Raw genomic sequence first — 17015 nt, forward strand, 5'->3', positions numbered from 1 at the left:
GCAGAGCTCCATTTGGATCAACTTCATGCTTCCCTGCGGAGCCGGGCAGTTCCTGGAAAGTCAGCGCAGGGAGAGCAACATCTCTGTGCCGCTAGCCCTGAAAAGGGAGAGAACCAGAGACAGGCCAGGCAACCGCCAGCCCCTTCCACTGCTTCCCTGCAGCCCTGCTCGGGAAGGGTCCAGAGCCAGAGGGGCTACGAGGCAGCTTTTGCCGACGGGGAGAGGACAAGCAAGGGCTCGCAGGCACCTCGGCTAGAAACTGCAGCTTAAAAATAAACGAGCGCTAGGTTTTGAGTTCTGAACTAATAGAAACCGAGAGGACTTCTGCAGGATCCGTGCTGACCACAAGACAGCAAAGACTTCTTCCTCTTCAGCTGTTTTGCCCTCGGGACGCTTTTGCAGTCGTGGCTGCAGCCGCCCTAACCTCAGAGGCTGCTCGTTACATCACGGGCGAGAAGCAGCTAATGAAGGAAATGCAGCCGGGTTGGGCACCACCTCAGAGCATCCCACTCGGCCAGAAGAATTTGACCAAGCCAAGCCCAAAGCAGGAGTCTTACACCCCAATTTCAAGCAAGAAAATCCAAAGTAGACCTGTGCTGTTTGGGCAAGGAGGAGCTGTGGACAGCAGCCGTCGGGGCCCTGGGTGGTGCTCCCCAAGGAAGCTCAACCTGCAGGTCCCTCCCAAAGGTTTAGATCGGCCAAGTTCACCAAACCACCCACACTGTCCCTTTTCTCCATTTTGCACACCTTTACTACCCACTGATTTCCAGGAAAAGGCTTAATTAAAACCATGTGGACTGCTGGGTCTTGCAATATCAACAATGAATTAACTGCAGGCAGATGGACAAAGAGGAGGACAAGAACCAGGAGAGCTCCAGGATTTAGGGTGAACACTGCCCAGACGGGACCACTGCCACCGGGCGAGCGGCCACATGTGCCAGAACAGCAGCTCAGGACCCGCTTCTTCCATGCCCACCACCGCCACATCCCCAGGGCTGGATATGCTGCTTCCACCAGCATGGAAATGGCTTTCGCCCGGTGCAGCCCCAGGCTCAGGTGAGACCTTTGGATTACCCCAATTAACACCCTCAGAGGGGCAGCGACAAAAAGGCTGAACCGGAGCGCAAATGTGCAATCCTGTGATGGTGGCCTGGACCAGACTAACCCTGTACCTGGGCTGCACAGCATCCTAAGGTGTCCATGGCACAAGGTAACTCCTGCAAGTGCACAGGCACTCGCCCTCCCATTTACGGCACTGCCAGAGCCTCATGCCTTGGTCCTCAGCACCTGCGAGGCTGGCTCCTTGCCTGGTGAGAGCAGCTCGTGCCATTCAAAGGTGACCCGGACCTCCCGGGGCACAGACCCTGGCTTTTCCTGGGAGAGTTTTTAAGAGTTAAAGCAACACCGGTAGTGGGATTGTCAGCAGCACAAATGCACAATCAGGAGGGGAAGATGTGGGGGGAAAGCATCCAACTGGCGAATATAATACTTGGAAGGAAAAGCAGATTTTAAAAAAAATAAAAAATGAGGGGGTGGTAAAAAAAAATCTCAGGAAGTCATCTAGTCATTCCTGCTCTTTGCTGAAACAATAGACTCGGGATGCTGGCTAAGTTATAAATAATCCTGCTGGCTACACAACACAAATACAAGACAGGAGCAGGGTAACTATCGGCTCGATGGAAAGTGACTCACTACCTTCTTACAGCATACCCAAAGAAGGGCAAACGCCGCAGCCCCGCTCCTGCTCGGCGGGGCTGTGCCGGTGCGGGGGCTCCGCTGGCCGGTACCTCTGTCCCGGCTGGGGAGGAGCAGCTCGGTGCTTCGGGAAGCTAAAGCCCGCACGGCTCCGAGACACGGGAGCCCTGCGCCACGGTGTGCTTTTGCAGCGGCAAGGCTGTCTCCAAACCAAAGCAGACCGCACAGCCTGACGCTAGGGGACCGATGGCAAGAAAGCGCTCAAATTGGGGAAAATAATGGGAAGCCACTAACTCCGCAACATCCTTCTCTTTTTAGAAAGGAAGTTACCATTGCGAGACGGTTTGGCTGAGCTGTTTTCCAGATTGCTCCTCTGAAATCTGAGAGTGAGCACAGAGATGAGCAAAGCCAACGCACCTCGAGATGCTGGTGAAATTGCCCCAGGGAAGGGCATGCATGCAAGGGTCTCTCCCCTGAACACAGCACTGAAGGATGTACGTGGCTGCTTTCATGAAGAAGACCCATCTTTTTGGGCACCCAGGACAACCTCGTGGTTGCTCTGGGTCCGTGGCCAACCATGGCATGGAGCACGAAGTGCAGCAGCCCTTACACCAAGAGTAAGATGCCACACACATGGCCATGTTAGCAAGGAGCCCTTGTGCCAAGAGTAACTGATAAAGGGAAAGATCTTCCTAACTGGAGACTTGGATAATTTGGAAGTGACATAAATTCTCCCTTTTTTTTAAAAAAAAAAAAAAAAAAAAGGGAAAAAAAAAAAAGAGTTTCCTGACTTGTTATTCCATTACCCAAATCTGGAAATGTAATCATATTAGTTCAGCTGCATTAACACAACAAAAAACCCCAACAAAAACTGTCTTAAAGATTGAACTGATCTCCAAGGGGCCGAGAGAAAAGAGAACAAAAGTCAGAAACCTGTGGCAACCAGCTCCCGCTACGAGCACCACAACCAGCCTGGCACCCAAGCGATCCTCCGAAGACAGATTCGCAGAGGCAGAGGATGTGAAATAATCAGGATATGAAGTGATTTTTAAGGGCTTTTTTTGCCAGGTAGGTGAGGTAAAAGGTCACTAAGAGCTGCGTGAGCACACCCAGCTCGGCAACATAATGCTGAGCTTGTTACAGAGCTTAACTAAGTTTAAACATACCTCAGGTGAGCAGAAAAATCCAGCCTCCAGCCAAGCGGAAAATCTAGGCAGCTCTAAGAGACTGTGGGGATGTGCTGCCATGGACCCAGCCACCACAGGGCTCCTAAACCAGCTCTTCTTCCAGGAGTCCGAGCAGCAGCGAGATGCCACCACTCCTGTTTTATGGTGGCCGGGGAACGCTGCCGGAGAAGCAACGGCCACAGAGAAACCATGGCCCCGTCTGGGAAGGGGCCTGGAGCTGCCACCACTCCGACAAACTAAAAATAAAAAGCCAAAAAGCTTCAGTCCCCAGCTAGGAAGCTGTGGCTGGTGCACTTTTGGCAAAGTCCTGCGTGCCAGGAGACAAGCTGAGGCATATATGGATGAACCCCATCCGAAGGCAGGCTGGGAAAAACAGAGTGAATAACCCTCACCACGCTCCTGCCGCGGAGGCAAAGGCGACTCGAAGCCTGCATGGCCAGGCTGTTGACTTGCCTTTTGAAAGAAAAGGCGCCTGTTGATACCGATGTCTTTTTTTAAGTCAGCAAAGGAGATTACAATCCTACAAGGACGGAGCAGCCGCGGCTGAAACCCAGAAGCGTGGAGGGGCTCGGCAGCAGGCTCATCTCCTTGGCCACAAGCGGAGCTGCCACTGAAAACGTGTTGCTTAAGAGTAAATCTAATCCCTCTCCTTCAGGGGACTGGAGCCTCCGTACTTTGGAGGACGCAGGAATGACCACCCAACCAGACAAGTTCACTTCAGGTTTTAGAGGAAAGGTGTGAACAGTCTGAACCATGGTACAAGAAATAAAGGAACCTTGCTTTAAAATTTTTAGTTTAAAAAGGAAAAAAAAAAAACCCACATGCAAGAGGGAGGCACATCCACCTTCCCACAGCCTCTCGGGCCATTCATCATTTGGATAAAATCCAGTTTCACATTGAAATTCAGCTGGACTTTCAAATGCAAATACGAGGAGAAGAGCAACATATGGTAGAGGTTAGTACGTATTTTTCCTAATTAAATGGCATACTGCTGTTTTGTATAACAATGTTAACGGGGCATTAAGAAGCCTTTGGAAAAGAGACCACCTCACTTTAAAGGAGGAAAAAAAAAAAAAAGTTCCCAGAAAGCAGAAGGGGCCCAGGACCTCCCCGCTCTCCAAGCAGTGGTCACACACTCACCACCACAAGGACAGGTTTCGTCACTTGTCACAGCCAAGCCAGCTGTCCCCCCTGGTTGTGCAGGACAAGGCAGAAAGGTAAGAGAGGTGATGGGCAACACCAGTGTCCTCCAAGGCTTGTCCTGCAGGAGTTTGGCTGGGTCTTCTTCCAGGTCAGGACCACGACGGGTTGTCCCCTGGGGCACTCCTGGATGCCACCACATCTGCGACCAAAGAGCACCATGACGGAGACCCAGGAGGGCTTCTGGAGGGGGAAGAACCTCACCAATTCCTCATCCCCAGGGGCCAGGGATGAAAGATGGGCAGAAGCAGCTTCAAAACTCTTTGAGAAAGAGAGAAACAGCTCTGCCTCGAGTGGTGGCCAGTGAGCTCCGGGCAGCCACCACCAAACCTGCTGCCCACCGGTTCCCAGGAGAGGCGAGTGCTGCTGCCAAAGGAGACCCCATGGCTTGCTGGCAGTCCCCAGCACTCTGCAGACAGGACACGAGGAGCGTAATCCACTTTCCTGGAAGGTTCTTCCCATTTAGGATGGGCCAAGGTTTTGTAGATGACTCTCCTTTGCCCCGCTTGGTATGAAAAAACCCACCCCCACACACATACCGGGGTGCTGGAGGCTGCCGTTCCTCCCAGCCTCATCCCCACATGCTCTGAAACGAAGCCCATTTATTTATTTTTGGTCGCTGTCTAACCATGAAGACTCCCCTGCTAGAAAAAGCTTATGTCACATTACTTCACCTCCCTCTTGCTGATGACACAATCTCCAGCTAAATTTAGAGGGAGACAGTGCCTTAGGTCACTTTGGAGGTAGGGATGTGCTTCTCAGGGTTAACAGGCAGATGGACAGTATTTTTAAATTTTTTCTCCCTGCTGGCTTTGGAGCTGGGCTACCTGGAGAGTTAATTGAAATATTCAAGATAAAAAAAAAGGGGGGGGCAGATGTCCTGGACTGCCTCTTTCCCTCCTCTAGTGGGGGAGTAAGGCGCTGTGAAGACATCCTCCCTCCAGAAACATTAATCACGGCAGCAAGAAGAGCATCAAAACATCCGCTACAAAAATTCTCAAAAGCTGAATCAAGAAATCTTCACTCACAGTTCAGCTTTTTCCTCTTCTGATGTTTCCCACTTTGGGTGGGGAGGTTGACCCGGTCCTAACTGCCCCGGGGAGCACTGCTGGGGCACGCGTCCCCCCGAATCGGCTCGCTGCTGCCGGCTGAAAGCCTGGCTGCACCGCCGCTGCCAGATGCACACGTTTCGGTGCCACGAGAGCTCTGTGCCCCGGCTTGCCTCAGGTGATCTCCTATCCTCAGTGCTCGCTGTGCTCCCGGTCCCCCGTACAATTACAGATTCAGCACCACAATATATTTCACACTGTATTTCATGCCTCATTTGACAAGAAAATTAATTAAACTTTAAGTCAACACTGAAGGAGCACAGTACCTTTCTTCCCTCCGTGGCACATATAACTCAATTTGTTTAAGCTAATGCACTAATCAAGACTTGCAAAGTATTTGGGAACCTTTTGGCAGAAGGGCCTCTAAAGCGTGCAGCGAGACGCTCTCTGCGCCGGCTTGATTCCACCCAGAGGTCCAGAAGAGGCACAGGCACCAACTGACTGACGACAGGCTGTCTGCAACCACCCTCTGGAAAAGCCCCGATTTCTTAAAATGCAATCCCTTCCCCAACAGCACCAGTCACCAACAGGTGCCTGCACTCAGGCCAGCACATCCTCATAGGGTTTTTTGCACCCTCCAAACTGCCTGCTAGCTGGAAAGCATGACACCAAGCGGGTCACTGCCCATCCTCACCTCCCAAGATGATCAGGTTCAGGCAACTGCACGTATCCAGCTGGGCTGGCGGCCTGGGGATGTGCCAGGGAAACCCCGGCACCCAGTCCCGATGCTGCCCAGGTCCCTCGTCCTTGCCATGCAGGGACAGGCGGGCGAGCCGGTGCTCCTCCTCAGAGCCCGCGGGCTGCCACCCCCTTGCCGTGCTCCCAGGATTTCTCAGCTATTTGGAGGCGCTGGGAGAGGGCAGGATAATCCCAACCCACGCGGCTGGGAATTCGAGAGGCAGATGTGGGCAAACTTTTTGGCATAACTGAGACAGCTGCATCGGCCACACATCCACCACTGGCCCACCACTCGGCAGCCCTCCACGCGACGGAGCGGGCGCTGGGCAGCCGCCAGCACGTGGGCAGGCGAACCCCTCCGCTCCTGCGCCCGGAGCAGGTAAAACAGGCTGAGCAGAAGCAGCAAGGAGCTTTGCTGGGGAGCAAACGCCAAGACAAAAGAGAAACAACAGCCAGTAATCAGCGACCTGGGGTTTACCTGCACCGCAATCCCTGCACTGCAGGGAAAAGGTACCAAACCCGCTCCCAGGAGCGCAGTGTGTTTTTCAGGCACAGTCTGGCTCACGCTGCTCCCGGGGCAGGTTTCCAGCTGATGCAGGCAGATCACCTCCACTCCCGCAGTTAGCTAATCATGCCGTGTTGCTGCCAAGAGGCACATCAGCCCAGTTGAGAAAATCATCTCACATCAGCCTCGTCTATGAGGGGACGTGGTGGTTCCGGAGGGCTTCACCTGCCCCTAGTTGATGGTCATGGACTCCACGCTCTTGGGTCCATGGCTTAAAGCGTTCAAGAAACAGAGATACTCATGACTTCACTCTGGTGGCCGCAGGGAGGCTTGTGTTAACGTTGCCTTCTTCCAGCTAAAGTGGTAGATCACCATCATCTTCCTACTTGTGAAAATGTCACTTGTGAATAACGTCATTACCCGGTTGGGTTTAGAGTCCGCTCTTGTGTTAGAAAAGCATCGAAATATCACCTTTACCAGTGATTTTGGGCACTAGTGAGCAAAGAAGATGCATTTATAGCATCCTTCAGCCATGTTAACACTGGAGAATGTAGTGCCAGATTAGAGATGAGGCCATCCAGAGTGACAAAATAGCACTATGCATTAAATCCAGCCCCTTAAAGACACCCACTTGCTGTCTCAAACTAAAAAAAAAAAAAAAAAAATTCCAATTTGAGTTTCACTGCACATAAACATTAACAATGGAGATGCAATAGGCAGAGTAACTGGTCACACGTGGGACACGTGCTGGAGTAGGGCACCCTACAGAGCATGCAGAATTTGAAATTAGTGGCAGCGAGGTCCAGCAGAAACGCTTGCCAGACCTGCTGGGCCCCTTCCAAAGCCATCTCTCCCCTTTGGAAAGGGCACAAGAAGCATGCAAGGCCTCGAGCTGGGATGCTGAGCCAAAGGCTCAGCCCCGCACCAACACGTGCCGCTCGGGCAGTCCTGTGTGAGCAGAATTTGAGGTGGGCTGAGGCAGAGCTGCTGCATCCCAGCACCAAACCCCAAGCATGCTGCCCTCCAGATCATTTGTAATGAGACCCTGGCCCTTGCGATTAAGAAGACAGCAGTACGAACAAGGCAATGACATTAGCCATGCAATTAATGCGCAACCAGCTCCTCTTATTAAAAGAAAAGCAGGTGCTTGAGCTTGTACATGTTCTTTTTGAAACACAGAAGGTTCACTCGCAGCCCAGCTTCACATCAGCTTTAATCCAGGCAAGGCACGTGATTTTTACATAAGATACACTCATCTCGTCATAACCCCTCAAGCAGGTACAGTTACACTAGTACTGAATTGCCTCATCTAGGGAAGAAAAAAGCTCTGCCGGCAGGAGATAGCTGCACTGCTTTAGCTCTTCTGGCAGTTAAAACTGTGTGCTTAAACAAGGTCTGTGTCAAATTTGCAGTTTCTAAACAAAAGCTGTCACTTATCTCAGTACAGCTTCGGCTCTCTGGCACCCCCGACATTCTCTGTGTTCTTTCCTAGTTCAAAATTTCAAATCTATCTAGGAGGACTCTTCCCCGGGGTGGGAGAAGAAAAAAAGTAACAAAAAATACCCTCCCCTGAAAGTGTGCACCATTTCACCCCCTGAAGGTAAACACACACCAATACAGGCACTGGGTTATATTTGCCTCTCCCCAACTGCTGAAGAAGCACTGAGCTGCTGTCAGAGCATCCCCACTGCCCCAACAGCACGGTCACCCTTTTCCTGCTCTACCCAGGCTCGCTCCTTGCGTGTCTGTTAGAAACCGGCTGTGCCTTTGGCAGGACACCCTCGCTGTCAGCCTTGCCTGAAAATTTGAGGGAAAAAAAAAAAAATATTTGAAGGGGCAGGAGTGGGGAGAGAAAGAGAGGGGAAGGCCTTCCTGTTTCAATCTCACTGCAAAGAAAGATGCAGAAGAAACAGCTGCCCAGGTGGGGAAGCCCTAGGAGCAGGAACACACACCCCAGGACAGGAGGATCAGAGATGCAACCGGGGTGTGACGCTGGATTAAGGGAGACAGGCGTGAAGATCTTCCCCTGCCATTTGTTCCCCCACGCTTGCTATTTCCTGGCGAACCTCGCTCCCTGCCCCCAGCCCTCAGGCCCTCCAAGCCTTTTCTTCCAAATCCTGCTTTCTGTATCCTGGTTAACGGGACCCACCCCACAGGAAAAACAGGGAGCAGAAAGGGGAGAGGAAGGAGAACTGGAGCTTCCCAAAGGCAGAGACAAAAACAAAGCAGAAAGCTGTTTAACGCACCTGACTAGCACGTGGGAGACGAACTTCACTGAAAAGTCCTCCGGGCTTTGTTACTGGAAAGGTTGGGACTGCAGTACCCTGGGTGTTTCCCTGCAATACCCTCAGCATGCCGGCAGCATCCTCCTACACCCCGGGAGCAGGCTCTGCCGGCAGCAGGAATGGAAATGCTCCAGGGGTGTGGAGAGCAGCGGAGGGCTGCAGGGATTGTCTCATTCCAGGCTAACAAGACTTCACAGCTTCGCAAGCTTGACTTGTCCATGGCGAGGCTTTTTTCTCCCCTTTGATAACGGCTAAAAAGTAATTTTGACTTTGAAAGAAACAGTCACGCCAATAGGCAGGCAAGTAAATATTCCTGCTTTGACTTTTTTGTTGTGGTGGCTTTGTGTTTAGTGACAGTTTTGCAAGCCTGCTGTATGGGCACGCACACAACCGCAACATAAACAAGCAGCCTGAAGTACGTACTTTAATGGAAAGTGCCAGTTTTAAATATCAAGTCACATATTGCGCACCTCATGTCTGCCTTTCATCATCTATCAAAATAGCAAGCAAAGCCCATCACTCCCACTTCAGCATAAGCAAAACATGTGGGAACTAGAGGCAGTTAGTAGGAAAACGTGATACATCCTTACTAATAAAAGCTCCTGCTTTCCTCACTATGGTAAATAGTTGCAAATGCGTTTCTGCAGCCTGAAACTCAATTGCTGACAGCACGGCAACAGAAACGCCGCGCTTAGCTCTTCGCAACTCTCTAACTTAGGTGCTTTTACTGCACGCTACCCAGCCGGCCACTCCGCAAGCGAAGCGGAGCCCAGCACCGCTCCTGTGTTCGCAGAGCTGCCGGGGCAGGCACCGCGCTCCCAGCCGGTGCACCAGACCCTCCCCTCCCCACCTCGGAGCTTCCTAATACAGGGCTGCGTGCACACACAAAATAATTAAATCTTCAAACAGCTCACCCATAGCACCAATTAAAGAGACAACCTCATCTTTCATAGAATTTATTACTTTCAGTGCTGTTGCCACAGGTATCCAAGTTTGAACGTTGTTTAAAGCAGGCTTTCAAAGGGGATACAGACTCACCTACCTCCAGGGAGAATGCATTTACTTTGTTCAGTAGACTATAACTTAAAATTTGTTGCATGCACCAGCTTGTAACTCTTTGAAAAACTCCCTGGTTAGCCAGCTTCAAATGTATTTTATGAACTTGCCCCGATCAAAGCAATTCCCTCAACAATGAGCCTCATCTCACCATCTCACCAGCAAAAAAGCACCGAACAAATTTTGGGGGTGGAAATCACAGCACAGACCAGGAGGGGACTCTCCCTTCCAAACCCACCTAAGAGATCCCAAGCAAGAGAGCTCCCTTCAGCACAAAGCAAGAAGGAAAAGACATTTAATGGTGAATTCACTTACTCAAAAGGTACAGGGGGGGAAAAAAAAAAAAAAAAGCTGTTTTTTTAGCAGAGCTTTTATTTGTTGTGAGCAGAATCATCTGTCAGCAGGAGACCGCCTGGGCTCCTGTTTCAATAGGACACAAACCTGGCATCGCGCACCATTTCCGACGTGAAGGGGAGATGGCTGCATACTCTCCGTATTAACCACGGATGCAAAGCGCTGCTCCGGGAGATGCCTTACCTCGCACAACCATTTGCCTCGGTTTTATGTCCCTGCTCCGCAGAGCCCCAACTCATTTGCTGAAGCAAAGGCGCAGCTGGCATGCACTGACCCTGCCGAAAACCCAGTAGCCACGAGGCAACAGCCCCGGCGCAGCCCCATGCTGCGGCGGCAACACCACGGCCCGGGCTGGGAAGAGACAATGAAACTTCTTTGCCTCCCGCCACTCCTGTCTTAATGTCAATTAAAAATGGTTATTTCCATGTGAAATTTAGCACGAGTGGTTTCCTGCTAGAGGCACAGTTTAATTAAGCGCACTGGGAGGGAGCTCGTTTCTGATCAGATTAGTCATTTATGAACTATGACATGGGGGGGGGACAGAGGACACGGTTTTAAATGTTTTGCTACTGCAAAGAATAAACAAACAGTTTGGCGAGAGGACGATGAAACCGCAGCCTTCTAGGGCCAGGACAATAGGCATACACTGAGCGTCCCGGCTAAAATAAAATACCAGCAGCAAATGACACGGCTTACGCTGGAAAACACTAGTTGCAGCTCAAAGCCCCAGGAAGACCAACTTCCCTGCGGTGACCTATATGAGCTATAAATGCTGCAGACACAGTCTGCATGACGTAAGCTCCATCCTAGTGGCAATTGTTGGGTTTCGCCTTGCCAAGAAAATGCAAAGCGGAGGTGCTGAATTGTCCATGCGGCAGGGTAGCTAAACCAGTTCCTCCCTGGTGCATTTAAGGACAGAAATGAGGGAAACAGCGGCAGAGCTTAAAATAAAACCAGGAGACAAATATAAAAAAAAAAAAAAAAAAAAGGATCTCAAAGCTGGAGGGCTTGCAATAACACTTTGAATTTTCCTGGCCTGAGAGAGGGAAATGGGTTTGCCCTCAAGAAGGGGCCACCTGCACGAGCGCCGGCAGCTTGGCCGGGGCAATTATTAATTGGGATTTGAAAAGGATTTGAATTTGGGGCAATGTTATCACTGTGATTTTCTAGTAGCACTGTTTCAAATGAATGCACTACCTCATTTACCAGCTGGACTTTGGAAGCAAGTGGGGCATTTTGGCCGGGAGTCATCAGTCACTGCCTTGCTCCCCTCACTCCTAAGTTCCTCTGGGGAGGAAAGAGCCTTGAGTTAATAGCTCCTCCAAGGGGAAAAAAATAAAAGCTACATATTGCCCCAGGATTTCCCCAAGGAGGAGAGAGATGAAAAGTGGGAGGCCATAAATTCACATGTCCAAGGGTGGGCAGAAGCATGAAACACCAATTTTTCTGGCACATAAGACAGCATCAGTTTATTATCTTGCGGTTACTACAATAACCCCAAATAATGAGATACTGGCACTATGGTGCACACTGGCAAGCTAAGACTTAAGCGAATCAGCGTTTGCTTCTCCTTTCCAGGCAGAGGGACAGCAGCGGAGGGGAAACGCTGCGCTATCTTTATCAAGGGTACAGGATACTGATTAAACGGGAGTGTTTGAAAAACACGAGGCACATTAAAGATGAAGCCTAGGCCTTCCTGCAAGGCAAGAAGATTTAGGGAGCTAATCTCCAGGTCCAGATTACGGCGTGGCTGCAAGGCGCTCTGCTCCCTCAGCAAGTCCAGGTCCCTAAATCCAAGGACCATCTGCTCTTCACCTTCTGACCACATCAGGTTTGGTGATGATTTGACTTCAAATCAAATTTTGAGCCGGATGGCTGGCTATGCCTTTGGGGATGAACTAGTATCTGATTGTACCTTGCTGTCAATTAGTGAATTAAGCTAAACCAACATCAACAAACTACGAAAACAACCACTCGCCACTATCTAGGACCTAGTTGAGACACCTTGGATTCTTCCAACAGACGCAGTGCACCCCTCTGCATGGCACATCTCATTAATGTCTTACTGTGGTTATTCACCCCACCAGCAAAAATCGATCATCAAACATTCAGGACCACACCAAAGTCACAAAGCCGACACGCAAATGAAACATGTCCCCTGCTCTCCAAAGGTGAGGCCAAGGATGACTGGCCAAGGGATAACTCTGCTGCCAGAGCAAAAGGCTTCCCCTAAACCAAGCCCCGAGCTGCATTTCAAACCCAGGATGCCCAGGGCAGGACAAAAGAGCTGCCACAGAGCCCTGAAACAGGGACAGCAGCGATTGTGCAACTGCCTTCAGTGCAGTTGTATAACACCAGTCCTCTGTTTTTATGAACTGCTCACAGCCAGATACAAAAAGCAGCAGCCCAGAGGAAGGGTGGTGTCACCATTACCTTTCACTCACCCGAAAGAAGAGAAGGTGGGGGGGGAATAAAAGATTTTGTGTTTCGGCTGCTGCACAGCCAAGCGGAGGGGGGTCCAGTTGCTGCGCGGGCTGTACCTCAGAGCCCTGCTCGCAGCCTCTCCTCGCTGGCCAGCACTATAAACCCGGCAGCCAAGCCAGCCTCCGAGCAGGAAACGAATTAATGCGAGCTGCTCCATTACTATTCTCTCACTAGCGTGTAGCGCGTCTTTTGTGGATTATTTTAACAGCAGAAGTCACACACACGAACACTCACTGGAGAGATCAGCTTCCATCTGGGTTAACCCGAGAGTTTTCTCCCCTCGAATTTCCTCCAGCACCCACTCAACAGCTTCCCTCCCTGTAAAAATGTTTGCTCAAAACCATCTTGACATGCAGCTAAACAGCCTGATCTGAAAGCATCAAATTTCCCTGGCCAAGCAGGGCAGGGCAGAGTACACCCCTCCCGTCCCGCTTCTGCAGGTTTCCCCAAGAGCTGCCCCACAGCACGCTGTGGCATCAAAGCTGCTATCCAGAAATCCCACCCCGTTCTCCAGGATGCCTCCTGGTGTCGGGGTACGGCCATTCCACGTGGCCAGGAGTTTCCCTGGACAGCTCGAGTCGGCCCAGGGTACAGAAGGTCAAATTTTAACCATCCACAAAGCGTCAGCGTGTTTCAGCAAGAAGGGCAAATTAACCGAACTTCCTGCATGCCAGGGGCCACAGCGAGCCCTGCACAGAGCGGCTTCCCCAGGCATCAAAAGCCTGGCACAGCACCGCGCCGTCCGCCCGGACGAGAAATTCTCCACTTCAGCCTCAAATTAACCAGCGCCATGTTTCCCAATCAGACATCTAAAGCTATGCACCCTTCAGAGAGTCTCCTATCGCAGACGGATCGCCAGCCCGCTCCTCCCTGCAGACGCCCTGCTCCCAAAGCCCTTTGATGTTGGCACCCCTGGCCTCTCCTTGGCATCCCGGCCGGCAGAGATGCAGCCGCTCAGCACTTCTGGGGAGCGGGGCCAGCTGCTGGCTTCGGGGGCACTGCGGCAAGGCAGGACAGGCGAGGCACTGCTTGACAGCACCCCAGAACCGCAGCGGGGTCCAGCTCGGAGGCTGGTGAAACGGCTCCAGCCACCCTTGCTGCCCACCTCCCCGGGGCGGCCGTGCTGCCTGGAGGCATCAGGCCAGGAGGGCTTTGCAAAGGTCCCTTTGGGAATGCTGAGATCCCACCCAACAGCAGGGAGCTGCTGGAGAGGCTGAATGGAGCAGACGCCCACGCTGCACCAGAGTCTCCCTCTGGGCAGCTGAGCCCCAGGAATTAACCACCACCACCGTGTCTTCTCAGTGACGTACAGCAAAAGTCTTCCAAGGTGTACGTTTGCAGACACGCGTTTGTCTAAGCAGCTTAAGCGAAGAGCATTGACTGTCTGCTCTCGGGCTGCTTCAATAGGAGTGGCGAGACAACAACCTTCAGCTCAGGTAGTGACTTCTTAATTGGACACAGATTGGCAAGAGCAGCTTTGCCTACCCGGAGACACGTGGAGCAACAAGAAAATCATCCGGAGAAACAGTAGCAGACCACTACCAGAAAAATATATAACACAAAACTACAGAAACCCCTCCTTTTGGGTCTCTGGAAGCAAACACAAATTTATTGCAAGAAACATTACGGTGTTAAGAAAAAAAAAAAAAGTAAGATGACAGTACCTGATCCTCCAAACTGAGTGCTCGCTAGGGTCGTGGGTCTGTTTTTTCCATTAGCCACTGGCAGGGGAAACATCTAGAAAAACAAGAAGATGAGAGAGGAGGGAAGAGAAAAGAGATTTCAGTATGTTAGTTTTACTGTGCTGCTGCAAAGGGGGTCAGATTGGGCAGGCGGGGGGGAGCAGAGGGGGAAGAGAAGCACTTTATTGATGTAAAAAACTTTCCTCTCCTTGTGTCCCTGCTACATAGATCAGCTGCACGAGGGACAGGAGAGCAGCGCAGCTGTGTGCTAATATACACACACATTCCTACGTGCATAAACTTCTCCTGTGTACACAGCGTGTCTGGTTCCTTAGGTGCAACTGAAAACCATCCAAGAAGCATCACTGCTGTGGTCAAAACCAACTGTTTCTTCCCTAACTTATTCACCAAGGCCCAGGCTAGAGGGTGCCCATGGGGCCATGGGAGAAAGGCCGACTCCATTCATGAAAAGCTAGCAGGAAAACAACAGCACCCGGCAAACCTCATATTATCCCTCAACACCCCAGCACCCACAGTGGTCCAGGTCTCATCCAGCATCTCCCGCGCTCCCAGGCCTGTCTCCGGCAACGTGCAGTGCCTGGGGAGGACGCGGGCTGCCCGCGGGCTCCAGCTGGCACGGGCAGAGATGACTAAGCCACACGCTCCGGCGATGCTCGACCTCGACGCAGGAAGCCTCACGCCAGCTCTCAGAGGGAAGAACCCTCCAGCCTCGAGGAGCAGCTCCCACCCCTGGTGCTTCGGGGGCTCCAGCGGCACCGTGACCTAACAAGGCCCTGGGGTCCAGTGGGAGAAGCTGCGCCAAGGGCAAAGGTATTTAACTTACAATTAGGAAGATTAACGTATTTTACAGTATCAGTCCTTCTGGCTACTCGTTTGCTATGCTGCTGCAGCTTCAGTGTCACAACTAATCTTCTCCTGCCAGGGAGCTCCCTCAAAAATACTGCATACCTCGTCAGCTAACCTGTATAAATATTTTTAATATAAGTTGGGAGGGTTTCAGAAGCTGTTATTTAAAAATTTATATGCACCTGCGTGCAGCAGAAAAGAAAACTAATTCTTCTCCACACAAATGGAGCTCCAGCCAATAAAACAACTGGTGGGAAAACGCTTAGTGAATTAACATTTTAATATCCTTTTACTACTCAAGATACTTTCACCACCAAGTCATTTGAATTTTTATTATTTTTAGCCTTGCAATGTCTGAGTAACTCAAAAGTTTAATGCTTTGAAGATTAAACAATGTAATGGCACAAGAGCCTCCAGAAATGCAGCATTTCATGCCCTGACATAGCTGATGTCTGGCTGTGGTCAGAAACATTCCTTTGTACAAAACTGTCTGCCCAGCTTTGTTTTCACAAATGCTGGGGAGAAAAAAAAAAAACAAAAAAAAACCCAGTTAAATGTGGTAGAGATGCAAAGAGAGCAGTTAAGAAACCAACTGCCATTCAAAAAAAGAATACAAATTTGGGATCATATATATGTATGCACACACACACATCATGTATATGTTATATATATGTATTTAAATAAAGGTGTAAACAGTGTTTAAATACGCAGCCCGCGTGTGGACAACCACTCCCGCCAGCAGCCAGCCTGCAGACACCTGCCTTCCTACGGCTTTGCCCCCAGCCGTAAGCCCACTCTCCCTTCACCCTCCTACACGCAGCCTTGCAGTGAGAGCCGCTGGACGTGTGCCGCTGGACATGCATCGCTGGGGGGGCTCCTGCTGCAACCCCCCAGGATGCTGCTGCCCACCCCGAGTGGGCTCCAGAGTCACTTGGGGTGGGCCAGCAGCCCAGCCATCGAATACGCCTTGTTTCCTCAGGAAGTCAGGCTAGAAAATAAAAACAAACCCTGACGACACCAAAGACTTGCAGCCTACCTTCCTCTGTAAGGCTACAGGTTTTTCCTGCCCGCCCCCCGCCTTTGCAGGGCAGCGTTGTTTTCTCCAAAGATCTCCAAAATTACTAAAAATGTAATTTATATGGCTGATCCCACCCAGCCTGTACTCACTCCCTCCTCTTAAGGTAGGGAAGAAGATTAAGTGAAGTGGTTAGAAACCCCCTTTCCAAGTGGCAAGAGGCAGTTCTGCATGTGCGAGCAGGGGGGGATGGGAAGTATGAACATAATGGTACCCAGCAGCAAAAACCAACAAACAAACAACAACACACCCCCCCCAAAAAAAAAGCACTGCTGGCTCTTTTTCACGAGCATTTCTGCCTAATACTTGCTGATGCTGAAAAACCCAAGGTCTGAGCAGCAAATACAAGCGGAGAAAATGAACAGCTTTGTTCCATTGTGCAACGAGCGCTTTCTATTTCTGCAAAAGAGGTGGTCCCCCCCCCTCACCGCCACGCTTGGCAATCCCCAGCACACCCCCGCACCCGGCCCCGCCGGGGGATGCCCTCCCCACCTCTCCCCTTCGCCCGCCTCTGCCTGCTTCGAGAGAGATATCTCCAGACTGATGCAACACCTTCCTGCTCGCCCTCCCCAAGGGATGAAGGACTGGCAGACCCCTCTGCACACCAAGGCGAGCGGAGATGCTAAAGCAGGGCGATGCCGGAGAAAGGGGAACCCCGGGTTACCCCTCACCTCAATACAGGCTCCAAACACACTTATCGCTTGCCAACTCCAGGAAGCATTTTGGGTTTGGTTTTTTTTTTTCTTGCTGCCAGCTTGTTTTTCCACTGTGGTGTGGGCTGAAGCCGACCCGGTACGCTGCCTCGAGGAGCCTGGCGCAAGTCATACGTGAAGTGCCG

At 51.3% G+C, this 17015-nt stretch overlaps 1 protein-coding gene across 27 annotated transcripts in view; it reads right to left on the minus strand.

The window, feature by feature from the left end:
- The window catches only part of TCF3 (transcription factor 3), an 81617-nt gene that overhangs the window by 56979 nt on the left and 7623 nt on the right, over positions 1 to 17015 (minus strand). For 25 of the 27 annotated variants that reach the window (XM_069790086.1, XM_069790085.1, XM_069790105.1 and 22 more), the window contains exon 3: positions 14218 to 14290. The exons of the other annotated variants lie outside the window; for them this stretch is intronic. In XM_069790086.1, the coding sequence (XP_069646187.1) occupies positions 14218 to 14290 (73 nt within the window). The remainder of the gene's footprint in view (positions 1 to 14217; positions 14291 to 17015) is intronic. 27 annotated transcript variants of the gene reach the window in all.

Source organism: Haliaeetus albicilla, chromosome 8 (genome assembly GCF_947461875.1).
Source record: "Haliaeetus albicilla chromosome 8, bHalAlb1.1, whole genome shotgun sequence".
Classification (NCBI taxonomy): Eukaryota; Metazoa; Chordata; class Aves; order Accipitriformes; family Accipitridae; genus Haliaeetus; species Haliaeetus albicilla.